The sequence below is a fragment of the Rhinoderma darwinii genome, chromosome 5 (genome assembly GCF_050947455.1).
Source record: "Rhinoderma darwinii isolate aRhiDar2 chromosome 5, aRhiDar2.hap1, whole genome shotgun sequence".
NCBI lineage: Eukaryota > Metazoa > Chordata > Amphibia > Anura > Rhinodermatidae > Rhinoderma > Rhinoderma darwinii.
Window position 1 is genome coordinate 314,072,200 of NC_134691.1, and position 14,322 is coordinate 314,086,521.

Here is a 14,322-nt window from a genome sequence, read left to right on the forward strand (position 1 = left end):
AAAAAACAATGATTTGGGCGTTTTTTTTTTTTGTTTTTTTTTAGGCCGTTCACCATGCGAGTTAAATAATGGTATATTGTAGTAGTTTGGACTGTCAACGTGGCAATACGTATATTTTTTTATTTTTTTTTACACTTTTTAAAATTGTGTTTATTTTTTTATTCCCCCTTGGGGACTTGAACCAGCAAGTGTATTGCAGTATATTGTCACTTTTACAGGCTTCTGCTAAGCCATGCCTCTGCCATGGCTTAGCAGAGGCAGACCGAAGGCAAACCTCGGGGCCTTTATTAGGCACCCGGGCTGCCATGACAGCCATGATCGCGTTGCCGGGGGCCGTTGGGCTGTTGGAGGGGGCCGCCCCTCCTAACGATTTAAATGCGTTGGCCACTATTGACCGCGGCATTTAACGAAACAGCCAGGAACAGCACATTCGCTGTTCCTGGCCGTTGGAGTAGCGTGTCAGCTGTAATACACAGCTGCGGTGTATGGAGCGGGCTCAGCGCGTGAGCCCACACCAAACCTCACCCCCCTGGTCATGACGTGTATTTTCGTCATGGGTCGTTAAAGGGTTAACCCTTTTTTTTATTTGTAACAGAGGGTTTTACCAGATAAAAGCAACTTAATATTTATTCCCCAGATTCTGCAGTTTTTAGAAATATCCCACATGTGGCCGTAGTCTGCTAATGGACAAACTAAGGCCTCAGAAGCAAAGGAGCACCTACTGGATTTTGGAGCCTTCTTTTTATTAGCATATATTTTAGGCACCATGTCAGGTTTAAAGAAGTCTTGTGGGGCCAAAACACTGGAAACACTCCCAAAAAGACACCATTTGGCAAACTACACCCCTAAAGGAATTTATCAAGGGGTATAGTTAGCATTTTGACCCCACAGGTTTCTTGCTGAATTTAGTGGAATAAGGTAGTGAAAATGAATATCTAAATTTTTTTTTCCTAATAAAACATAGACATTTTTACAAGGCATAAAGGACCGAAAACACCCCAACATTTGAAAAGCAATTTCTCCTGATTACGGCAATACCCCATATGTGGGAATAAACTGTTTGGACACATGGCGGGGCTACGAAGGGAAGGAGCACCATTTAGGTTTTGTAGCTCAAGATTTGCTGGAATGGCTTTCATGTGCCAAGTCGCATTTACAAAGCCTGTGTGGGACCAAAATAGTGGAAACCCCCAAAAGTGACCCCATTTGAGAAACTACACCCCTCATGGAATTTATCAAGGGGTATAGTAAGCATTTTGACCCCACAGGTTTTTTGCTGACTTTAGTGGAATTGAAAATCTGTGTGTTTTTTTTTCGTTTTTTTGTAATAAAATGTAGTTTGAGCACAGATATTTCCATTTTCACAATAAAGAAGAAAAAGCACCCCAAAATTTGTAAAGCAACCTCTTCTGAGCACAAGAATACAACCATATGTGGCAATAACCTGCTGTTTGGACCCACGGCAGGGCTTAGAAGAGAAGGAGCACCATTTCACTTTTGGAGCTTAAATTTTGCTGGAATGGTTTGCGGCACCATGTCGCATTTGCAAAGCCCCTATGAGACCAAATCAGTGGAAACCCCCAAAAGTGACTCCATTTTGGAAACTACAACACTGAAGGAATTTACCTAGGGGTATAGGGAGAATTTGAACCCCACAGTTTTTTTGCCGAATTTAGTGGAATTAGGCCATAAATTTGAAAAGCTAAATTTTTTTTCACAATAAATTGTGGACATTTTTACAAGGAATGAAGGGGAAAAAGCACCCCAACATTTGGCAGGTCCTAATAGGCTTCCATACCTGGCTGACCAGGAAGCTGTTGCTAGGCTTCCTAGATGGCATAGAAAGCATTGGTGCTAGCGATGGGGTACAGAGAGCGCCCCCTCCCTCTGTCAACCACTTCAATGCGGCAGACGCCATTGACCGCCACATTGGAGGGGTTAAATGGCGGCTATATATTACAGCTAACATTACTATTTTATTTTTTTGTTTTCGGAGTTGCAATTTTTGTGGCGGAATCGCAGCTGTTCCGCTGCAAATATCGCAACTTTGCGGTTTGTTGCGGGTCTTACCTCCCACTGAATTCAATGGAGATAACCCGCAGCAGAAAAACAGCGATTCCAATGCCTAAATTGACATGCTTTGTATTAAAAATGTATGTTTGTCTTTTTTTTTGCCGGATCTTTTTACGCCACGTGTGACTATTTGTTCAAATCTCTTCCACTCTTCTGCTACTGTAATATGCTGCAGATTTTCTAGTATGGGGACGAGAGATCATTACTCCAATCGCTTGTCCCCATACATTTCTATCATGTCGGCAGCACGTCTCCCTGTTTACACAGGGAGATGTGCTGCCGACGACTGTATAGTTTTAAATGGCAAAACTATTCTAATCAGCCGATGAACGCGCTGGTGTAAAAGGGCCCTTAAACTGGGAGAGTCACTTGTTAAGGATCTGGGTGTACTTGTAGATCATAGACTATAAATAACCGCATGCAATGTCAATCAGCTGCTTCTAAGGCCAGATTCACACGCGTGGGGAAAATCGGGCGTGAAAAACATGACGTTTTTCACGTCCATGGTGCCCCCGTTCGGTTTCTGTTTTCATGGATCCCCATAGATTTGAGTCTATGGAGGGATCTGTGAAAATGGAAGATAATAGGACCGGTTCTATTTTTCCTTCACACAACGGCAGTGTGAACGGCCCCATTGAAAAAACTTGCAAACAAAAGAGAAAAAGACAGCAGCAAAAGCCGCAGGTGTGCTCACCCAATATTACGTCCTGGGATCTGTCTTTCCTCAATGGAGTGCAATCGGAAGGGGGGGGGGGGCTTGCAGGCAGGCAAGAGAATCCATATTTTGGGAAAAGTGAAAAATATATTCCTCAGCACATCCACGTGTTCAATGTAAAAAAGAACAAAGTGTTCTTACTCATAGCAATGCTAGGAGTAAGAACACTTCATTCGAAACGCGTAAGCGGTAACATGCCCTACCGGTGTCCTCTTTGACTTTTAAATTTATGACCAAATAAAGCTCTTTTTTTTTATATTTAACCTATATTTTTCACCCTTTCCAAAATGTAAAAAAACGTGTCCGTGTGACGGCTGTTTTACTGGCTGTCACACGGACGTATTCCACGTTCGTGTGAATAAGGCCAGCAAGATATTGTCGTGTATTAAGAGGCATGGACTCGAGGGACAGGGATATAATATTACCATTTTACGAAGCATTAGTGAGGCCTCATCTAGAATATGCAGTATTGTTCTGGGCTCCAGTTCATAGAAAGGATGCCCTTCAGTTGGAAAAGGTACCAAGAGCCACAAAACTGATAGTGGCCATGGAGAATCTTAGTTGGGAAGAAAGATTAAGGCTACATGCACACGTTTCGTATTTTGCTGCGGAAAATACGCAGCGAAACCGCAAAACTGCACGTAATACGCATACGTCGTGTTTTTTTGTTTTTTTTGTCCCAATCCCCTGAAAATACCAGTGTCCATGTAGATAGTGCCGCAATGTCCCTGTAGATAGTGCCCACGTATAGTGACATAGTCCTGCAATGCCCACATGTAATGACGATGCACACATAGTGCCACTCTCCATTATAGTCCACAGTGCCCATGTAGATCGCACCCCCCCCACCCTTCCTTGTAGATCGCGCCGCTGTAGCTGCCACTAGGAGCTGAATCCCCGGCCAGAGGTTGCCGGGGATTCCGCACCTAGTGGGAGCTACAGCAGTACGATCTGCGTGGGGGTGGGATATGCAAGGGGGAGTGGCTATATACGAGGAGTCTTTGCTTCCCCACAGAACTGCTGTTCCATGGGGAAGCAGACCAGGCAGTGACGAGGCGGTGGGGCGGAGCGGAGTTTCCCCCTGCAGTACAGCGCGACGGCGCCACTACAGAATCGATTCAATGATTCTGTTAAAAAAAAAACAAACAATCGTGAGCGGCCTTAAAGACCTTAATTTGATCACCCAGCCCTACACCTTCCTAAAGATTTCTGCAGACCACGTACATCCCTTCATGACCGCGGTATTGCCTAATGGCAATGGCCTCTTTCAGCAGGATCATGTCCCTGCCACACTGCATTTGTGGGATGTGCTGGAAAAACAAGTCCGATCCGTAGGGGTTCCACTTTGCAACTTAAAGGAGTTGTGCGGTTTCTGCAAATTAATGTTATTTTTTTTGTATAATCAAAAGTTAGACAGTTTTCTATATACTTTCTGTATTCATGTCTCATGGTTTTCAAGATTTCTGCTTGTTGTCATTCAGTAGAAACATTTCTTTGCTTCCAGTGGATAAAATTCTGTCCATGGTCATGTGCTCGGATCGTTAGAAGAAAACGCTCTAATACGTACTGTAACGAGCCGGGCACCTGTGACCATCACATGACCATGGACAGAATTTTATCCACTGGAAGCAAAGAAATGTTTCTACTGAATGACGACAAGCAGAGATCTTGAAAACCATGAGGAATTAATACAGAAAGTATATTGAAAATTTGTGTAACTTTTAAATATTAAAAATATTATAATTACTGAAACTGGACAACTTCTGGCACGTGACGTCTCGGTGCCAGATGCCACAGGACACCTATAGAGCTGTTTTGGCAGCATGAGGAGGACCTACACAATGTTAGGCATGTGGTTTCAATGTAAGGACTTGGGCTCTATGCACTGGATCCGTAGTCGTCCACAACTTAACCGCATATACGGAACGGAATTTTCAAATATGGTCTGTAGTTTATCCGTATATAAATATCCGCAGAAAGAAGAAAGCCACAAATGATGTGCAACGTCTGCAAACCCGGCATCACCTACCAATGCTTCCGTAATTACGGACTGCTACAGGTGCACATCAGTAGCCGTCCGTAATTACGGAAGCGCCCATAGACTTTTATGTGATGTCTGTGCTGTAATTATGGAAAAGAATAGGACATGTTCTATATTTTACGGAACATTTCTACGGAACGGACACACATTTGTTAAAAAAAAAATACGGAAAGTTGTCCGTAGCCCGTAGAAATGAATGGGTCCGTAATTACGGATGAAAAATAAGGTCGTGTGCACGGGGCCCTGAACGGTAAATGCTGGAAAAGCATAGTTATCGTATAGGATTTTATCGGTCCATACTTACTGTTATTGTTTTATAAGCATCTGCCAGAAAATACAGGTACCAACCACTTCTCCAGCCGTTGTAATACTTGCATGTCGCAGCAGCCGGACTTGGGGGCTGACAATCGCTGTCCAGTTTTGTGGTCTATAGGCACCGGTTGTGTGACACCTGTACAGATCCACTACGTTACCTGCTCCGTAATATGTGTAAACCTTGTACATAATTACTTGTATTAGTTTTCATATCACTATTGTACATTGTTTTGGTTGATAATCAGGTGACACGTTGTGAATACGGTTTTAACATACACATTAATGTAGTTAATCGTCTGAATGAAGGACCGCATTGTTACTAACCCTCAGCGAGGCTTCTCCTGGGTGCGGGGAGTCTTCACCCGGAAGGCATACTTTTCTCATCTTGAGCACAAAGGCTGCTCTATATATTGAATTACTTAGAGGGTGAGCAGTTACCATTAGGGCATTATATAATGTTTTTGGGATATTTGAGTTATGTAAGCAGCAAGGACCATAACCCGTACACTTATATTTTTTTTATAGGACCTGCTCAGCTCAACAAATCTGTGTCGGCACTCGGTTTTAAAGTATTGTAAAATGAACGGTAGTTTTGGTTCATCTCAATCTTCTCTACCTTTTGACAGATCTTTTGCAGTAAATGGTCTTGGCAAGTAATCCTTTTACTACCTAGGATTTACTCTTTGAACTCCGCGGCATCTTTTGCTTGAGATTGCAATGTGACTGTTATCTTACGATGTTATGCCAGATTTTCAGAGATTCGGAGCTCGTTTAGACAAACCATTTTCACGTCCGAGTGTAGAACGGGGACAGCACCCGGACTGAACACTGATATGTTCTAGTTAATAGGCCAATTCATATGTTGTTCGGGGTTTTGTTTTTTTCAAAGTCTGTCCGTCTGTTATACGAATCACAGCATGCTCTATCCTTGTCCGTTTGACCTATAGAAGTCAATGGACGGCACGCAGATACCATCCGGGTGTTTTTTTTCACAGATGGTTGCCAGGAGACACTTGAGACGTGAAGTAGAGCCAGAGCAGTGTGGTCCTGAATATGACATGGTCAGAAGCCAAAAATAAGCACGAGAGATCTCGCTATGCTATATGAAATAAAGTGTTTCTGTGGTCATGTGACCATCTTGGGAATGTTTTCAGTGGTTTGGGACAATTAAAAGGGTTTTCCTCCGTATAGGCCATCAATACCTGATCGGTGGGAGTCAAGTCCTGGCACCCTCACCAATGAGCTGTTTTGAAGGGGCTTCGGCACTCGAGCGAGCGCTTCTCCCCCTTCGTTCCTTACTTGCTCATACTGTGAATCGCCGACACACTTGTAGCGGCGGTTCACAGAATTACAGCCTTCTGCCATTCAAGTGATCCCCTGTGGATAGGTCATCAGTATGAAAAACCACCCTGTGCCCATACAACCCCTTTTAAGCTACTGTGATGTATAGAGCTCTTCATTTGGTGCCTGTGAGCCAGGGCTTGCACTTAATAGAATGGAAGTGTTAAGTATTTGTCACCCGCTTGTGTTTCATATGAGTGAATGTATAATTCTAGTTTACCATTTGTCTATGGTGAAAACGAGGTGGCTATCTGTTTATAATAGTGTTGCCTAAAATAACTTGCCACATAGCGTTAAAGAAAATTTCTCTTTTTAAAACCTAATTGGTTTATTAAATATGGTGTAGCCTTTTATTTCCATCCTTAACGCACCACCACGTGCCAATACGTCATGGTGAGTATGGAGCAGGCTCTCGTGCTGAGCCCGCTCCATACGCTGCACGTGTCCGATGTTACAGTTGACACCCGGGACTATCAGCCAGGAACATTGATCGCACTGTTCATGGCCGTTTAACCCTTTAAATGCTGAGGTGAATCACAACTGCAGCATCTGAGGCGTTAAAAAGAGGGGGGCGGCCTCATCGCGAAGCGATCGCGGGGTGCCGATGGTTGTCATGGCGCCCAGTGGCTTAATGGAGACCCCCAGGTCTGCCTACACTCTGCCTCTGTTAAGCCGTGCCTCTGGCAGGGCTTAACAGAAGCCTGTAAAAATTATACACTGCAGGACATTAGTATTGCAGTGTATTGTACCAGCAATCTAACGGTCGCTAATTCAAGTCCCCTAGGGAGACTAATAAAATCTGTGTAAAATAATAACAAAAAGTTTTAGTAGTGAAAAAAAAATAGTTTTTACAAGTTAAAAAAAAACATTTTCCTATATTTTTTTTCTAAAATAATGTAAAAAATAAACTCGCTGCATCTGAAAAAATTTGGAATATTACAATATACTGTAGCATTATTAAACTCATACGATCCACGCAGTGAAAAGAAAGTTTAAATCGTCAATCGCTGTTTTTGGTCAACTTAGCAGTAAAAAGTGATCAAAAGTTGTATGTACCAATCAAAACCACAGCTCGTGCCGCAAAAAATAGAGCGGTTTGTGGTCTTATCGACTAAAAAAAAAGTTATGGTTTTCAGAATATGGCATAAAAGGAGGAAAACATAAGAAAAACTACATACATTTCTATTGACCTGAGTGAAAGCTGCAAGATTTTAGGATTCTCTTTTTAATATAGATAATGACATAGAAAATTTTAAAAAATCACCAAAAATTCTTAAATATTCTTAACATAAAAACGTAATTTATACCATCGGTCATTTTCTGATGACACATTCCTCTTAACTACTGTACACAGCCAGTTGCTCGCAATACTATGATCACCTTATTGATGCCCTTTTGTGACTTAGGCCTCATTCACACGGCCGTAGCTGTGTGCACGGTCCGTGATTACGGCATGGGCGAGTCGCAGAGTATCATCCACGGACCGTCCGTAATCGCGGACCGTCTAATGACGTCCTAATTTTTGCGCTCCGGGCAATGCACGGACCGTGGAATCCACGGTCGTGTGCATTGGCCCATAGGTTAACATCTGTTGCGGATAGTATACGGCTGCAAATACTCTGTCGTGTGCATGAGGCCTAAGCAAGGGGGACTAAAATAAATAAAAAAATTAAGAGGAAACTCCATAATATCCAATATTTTTTTATTTTTTTTATTTCTCAATGAATTAGAATATCAAAGTTTATTTATTTCAGTAAGTCAATTCAAAAAGTGAAACTCCTAAATTATATAGATCTATTTCTAGCATTTTTTTTCTTTTTAATGTTGATTTATTATGGTAACAGTTAATGATAACCCAAAATTTAGTGTTTCAGAAAATTAGAATATGAAATAAGCAAAATTTAAAAAATGATTTTTAATAGCGAAATGTTGTCCTACTGAAAAATATGTCCAGTATATGCCCTCAATACTTGGTCGGAGCGCTCCTTTTGCATGAATTACTGCATCAATGCAGCGTGGCATGCAGGCGATCAGCCGGTGGCACTGCTGAGGTGTTATCAATGCGGCGTGGTATGGAGGCGATCAGCCTGTGGCACTGCTGAGGTGTTATGGAAGCCCAGGTTGCTTTGATAGCGGCCTTCAGCTCGTCTGCATTGTTGGGTCTGGTGTCTCCTCTTCCTCTTGACAATACCCTATAGATTCTCTATGGGGGTTCAGGTCAGGCGAGTTTGCTGGCCAATCACGCACAGTGATACTGTGGTTATTACACCTGGTATTGGTACTTTTGTCAGTGTGGGCAGGTGCCAAGTTCTGCTGGAAAATGACATCGGCATCTCCATAAAGCTTGTCAGCAGAGGGAAGCATGAAGTGCTCGAAAATGTCCTGGTGGATGGCTGCGTTGACTCTGGACTTGATATAACACAACGCACAATGCAGTCAGGCAGGTAACTGTCCCCTGGCATTCACTAAACCGAGACTCGTCCATCAGACTGCCAGTTAGAGAAGCGTGATTCATCACTCCACAGAACATGTTTCCACTGCTCCAGAGTCCAGTGGCGGCGTGCGTTACACCACTCCATCCGACGCTGGTCGGCCATGGAATCCCATGCCATGAAGCTCCCGGTGCACAGTTTTTGTACGAATGGTAATGCCAGGAGGTTTGGAGCTCTGCAGTTGTCAGCAGAGCGTTGGCGACTTTTATTCACTGCGCATCAGCACTGGGTGACTCCCGCTCTATAGCTTTATGTGGTCTGTCATTTCGTGGCTGAATTGCTGTCGTTCCTAAACGCTCCACTTTACAATAATCCCACTCACAGTTGATCCTAGAATATCGTGGAGGGAAGAGAGTTCACGATCTGACTCATTGCAGTGGTGGCATCCTATTACAGTAACACGCTCGAATTCAGGGATCTCTTTAGAACGTCTCACGCTGGTTGGATCCTGGGAGCCATGAAAGCTGCAGGTATTCATATTCGCATGTTTGAAACTCCGTTGATAAGTCCTGCTTCTAAGGCATCTGCGAGGGGCATTCCCCTATAAACTATACTTAAAGCGTCCATAAGACCTATGTTGAACATTACTGGTGCCCTTCTGAGTTGGAACGGATTTGATTCATGAAGGCATCCACCAGGTGCATGCTGTTCTACCCACTGGCTATCACTTGGTGGCTGCCGCCCTTATAACAAATGTAGTTTGTAGGATTCTATGACCTGTAAACTGGCATTTGTTTGAGGGATAAGGTCAGCCACTTAGCAGCAGTGGCCCTCCCAGTGTTTTCCTGCTAGGTAGCCGTGAAAATGTGCATTTTGTAGGCTGCCCAAAGCACCAGAAACCGACAAATCAGGGCTCCACAACCGTCAGGAAAAAGGGTACTTAGACGGCAAACAATCAAACCTATCAGAATGACTTTCTTATCCGATCTGGTTAAAAATAAAAATAAAAAGGATGTTATACGTTTATTCCCAGTCTTGGTAAGATTACTTTTTTCAGCAGTTGGGATACAGATAGATGCTGTTCTACTTGTTAGTAAAGTTGACTGCAATTTGATTTTCATTTGAGGTCCATTATCGTGAAAAATGTACTCTAGTCCTGCACTATGATGGGACTGGAGTCACGTGGCCGTGGCCAATCCCACTGCTGCGATCTTCGGGAGGCAGGCGCCTAACCCACTAGCTGTTCCGAGGTGGCTGGCCTTATCCCTCAAACAAGTACAGCTTAAATATCATAGATTTCTGCAAACGGCTTCTGTAAGATATTACTCGGGATGCCAGTCCTAGGCCACATGCTGTGATGTCAGGCCAGTCCCAAGAAGCCTTCATTTTCAAATGGTGTCCTCCACATTATAAACGTGGCCCTTCATCTTATAGCGGTTTTATTGTGCGAATTTACTGTAAAGCAAAGAATAAAACCATAAATTAGCAGAAAGCAGCGCTCCTTTCATTGGAACGTTTGTTCTCTGCCGTCTGTAATGCGGCCTCTCATAAGAGCAGATTGTTAGCCGCAGTAGTTTTAAAGGGAGGGTTACATTTTTGTGTTTTATCTTGTGTGTTTTCTACAGGAGACGGATTTTGTGAATTGTAAGACGCATGTCTTGTACGCCATAATACACAACAAGCAATTTTGACTTTTGTGTGCGTTTCCAGAAGGATAGTGCCGCCTACTGTAATCATTGTGCTTGGTTTTTATCCTCCTCTCACTTGGAACAAATTGTTGCTTATTCGATGCATTCCGCGAGTCTTTTAAATGCAGCTATTACCCGTACACAGTTGCCCGGAGTGCACGCTAGAGCTACCTTGGAACATCATTGAGATATGGGATAGCTGTGTTCTGTTAGGCTTCGTTCACATCAGCGTCAGGGCTCCGTTCAGGTGTTCCGTCAGAACGGAACCCTGACTGAAACAAACGGAAACCATAGGTTTCAGTTTGCATCACCATTGATTTCAATGGTGACGGATCCGGTGCAAATGGTTTCGGTTTGTCTCAGTTGTGCAAGTGTTCTGTCGTTTTGACAGAATGAATAGCGCAGTCGACTACGTCAAAACGACGGAACCCTTGCACAACTGAGACAAACTGAAACCGTGGGCATCGGATCAGTCAACATTGACAATCGATGATGATGCACAAATAAACCTATGGTTTTCATTTGTTTGCCAGGGTACTGTTCTGACGGAAAGCTCTGACTGAACGCCATAACGGAACCCTGACGCAGATGTGAACGAAGCCTTAGACACTTGTGCACATGTTTTCTCCCTCTGTTCTAAAGATCAAAGGGAAATTTTTGTGGCACTTTGATCTGAAAATGAGTTGTTGGGTCTACTAGTGGAGCTTTTCATGAGTATTTGTACAAAAAAACAATTTATCCCAGTGATCAGATCCTTTATAGTCCTATAGGTTGTGCAGACCAGTCTAATTTTTTTTTTTTTTTTTTTTACAGTCCAAACCTTATGTCTATGACCGTGTGTTCCAGTCAAACGCAAACCAAGAACAAGTTTACAATGCGTGCGCAAGAGCAATTGTTAAAGGTAAACATGTTCAAACTCCTAGATGGTTAAGAACGCTTCTGTTTTAGGGTACACGTAGTGGAGTTTTGCTGCGCCACAAGACCGCACTTTTTTTTCTTCTGTGGCTTTGCAATTGTTTTTGGCCCTTTGCAATGTGTTTTTTGGCCCTGTAACTTGTACAGGTGAATCACATGGTTTCAAACTACATTGATAACGTGCGTTTCTTGGCTGCACAGCACACGCCCGCTACGTGTACGGGCACCCTAAAGCCAAGTGTGAGTGTATTGTCTACAGCTGCACATAAATGTTAGGCTGGGAACTCCCGACACTGTTCAAATGTGTGTTTTTGATGTGATTTATGGCAAACTGCACCGGTTTGCCATAATTTTATGAAAATCACAGCAAAATGGTTTGCCGCCAAACTTACCTTAGGCCCCATGCACACAATGCTGTCCGTAAATACGGTCCGTACTGCATCTGTATATACAGATCCGTAAAAAAAAGAGGCTGGGTGCAAATGATGTCGTCAACATGAATATAGCAACTCTTCCGTAAATACGGACGGTAGACTGATTAATCTCCGTAGCCGTCTGTATTTATGGAAGCTTCTATAGACTTCTATGGGAGAGTCCTTGCCGTAAGTACTGACAAGAACAGGACCGGTTATATAATTTTTCAGCACGGACACCCATCAGTAAAAATACTGAAAGGTGTCTGTGGCCAATAGAAATGAATGGGTCTGTAATTACTGATGAATAATACTGTCGTGTGCACGGGGCCTAACACTACAAATTCTCATTTTCAACCTTTGTTACATCATGTATGGGAAACCCTTGCACTTGAGCTTTATTAGACACGAATTGAAGTTTGTTTGAGGCTATGTTCACATTACATTTTGGCCATAAAGTTAACTTATGCGCTGAGAAAGTTTCCCACGTATTTGTTAAATATATCCTGGGACGGATGCCTAATAGTGGCATCCGTTACCATAGGCCGTAAAGCGCTTATTAGACCACTTTAAAAATAATAATAGATCGAGCTGATCGCCGCCCTGATTACACAAGGCAATTATTGTCAACGAGCGTTTGGCCCGTGTAAAAAGGCCTTTAGTCCCTGTTAACACTGAGTTTTTTGCAGGCAGAAAATTCTGCCTCAATTTCAGTCTGCAATTTTGAGAGAGATTTTGATCTGCCTGGACGTCGTTTGTCGCGTTTTTCACCCGCGGCCATTGAGCGTCGCGGGCAAAAACGCGACGAGAAACTCTTTCTCTGCCTCGACATTAATGGGAGGTCAGAGATGGAAACGCCAGAAAATGAGGAACGGTTTTTTGCTCGCGGGGGAAAAACGCCTCCGTCTCCCATTGAAATCAATGGGAGGCATTTTCAGCCGTATTTTTGGCACGGTTTCCGCTGCAAAAAACTTGTCAAACTCCGAGTGAATCCCGCCTTAGTCTTCCAGCATACGGAGACTCCAAATCCCAGCATCCTCCTCCTTTTTCTCCATCTCTATTTTCTTTGCCCCTGCCCGGGATGGGGGATCCTCCTCTCGATCTAGTATTTGTCAAACTCTTGACCACAAGAGGCTATCAATCTTACACTGTTCTAGCCCCTTGTGGTCATGTGATCAATGAAGAGCTAACAGACTGGAGGGTGAGGCATCTCGCAGTCACGTGGCGCGGTTTCAATTCATCACAGCACATGAAGAAATTAAAGTGCTTCCTGTAACGTGACTGAAGAAGAATGGGGATTGGCGCATCTTTTATAAAAGGGATTTAGTAATCTTGAATAATTTTATTCCACCAAACAATACTTTAAAGGATATGTCGTGAACTGGAGTCATCAGAGTTCTTGACCTATCCGTTAACCGGATACCATTCTAGTCAATGGGTGAATATATACTATAATACGTCATAAAAGGCAATTTACAAACCGGAGACATATATGTTCAACTTATAATTATGACCTATGCCACATAATAGCATACGTCACCCATAGGATCCCATGTAAAAAAACAAAAAAATATGTATACTGTGCAGTAGTGTGTTTTTGTTTTTTTTGTGATATCTGGCAGGATGGAAAAGTGCAGCAGTAGACCACGCTATTCCATCCTTATAAAAAAAAAAAAATTTTTATTTTTAAATAATATACTGAGTGACGTATAACCGGTAGATGGAGGTCAGACAAAAACAATCACGTGTACCTTGCAGCTCAAACTCTACAGAGATGCATGATGATAAACTGATATTTTATAACATTTGGACGTTTTTGTTTTATTTTTCAGATGTACTTGAAGGATATAATGGTACCATATTTGCTTACGGACAGACATCGTCTGGAAAGACCCACACCATGGAGGTAAATCTATTGCCTATCTATGCCACAAAGATCTTGTGATTTGTGACTGCGTTAAAGAGGCTCTGTCACCAGATTTTGCAGCCCCTATCTGCTATTGCAGCAGATCGGCGCTGCAATGTAGATTACAGTAACGTTTTTATTTTTAAAAAACGAGCATTTTTGGCCAAGTTATGACCAATTTTGTAGTTATGCAAATGAGGCTTGCAAAAGTCCAAGTGGGTGTGTTTAAAAGTCCAAGTGGGCGTGTATTATGTGCGTACATCGGGGCGTTTTTTAATACTTTTACTAGCTGGGCGCTCTGACGAGAAGTATCATCCACTTCTCTTCAGAACGCCCAGCTTCTGGCAGTGCAGATCTGTGACGTCACTCACAGGTCCTGCATCGTGTCGGACACATTGGCACCAGAGGCTTCAGTTGATTCTGCAGCAGCATCGGCGTTAGCAGGTAAGTCGATGTAGCTACTTACCTGCAAACGCCGATTCT

At 43.0% G+C, this 14,322-nt stretch overlaps 1 protein-coding gene across 1 annotated transcript in view; it reads left to right on the top strand.

Moving 5' to 3' along the window:
- Positions 1-14,322, top strand: part of KIF5B (kinesin family member 5B) — a 55,881-nt gene that overhangs the window by 10,826 nt on the left and 30,733 nt on the right. Inside the window, exons 2-3 of the mRNA XM_075827476.1 lie at positions 11,419-11,506; positions 13,766-13,839. Of these exons, the coding sequence (XP_075683591.1) occupies positions 11,419-11,506; positions 13,766-13,839 (162 nt within the window). The remainder of the gene's footprint in view (positions 1-11,418; positions 11,507-13,765; positions 13,840-14,322) is intronic.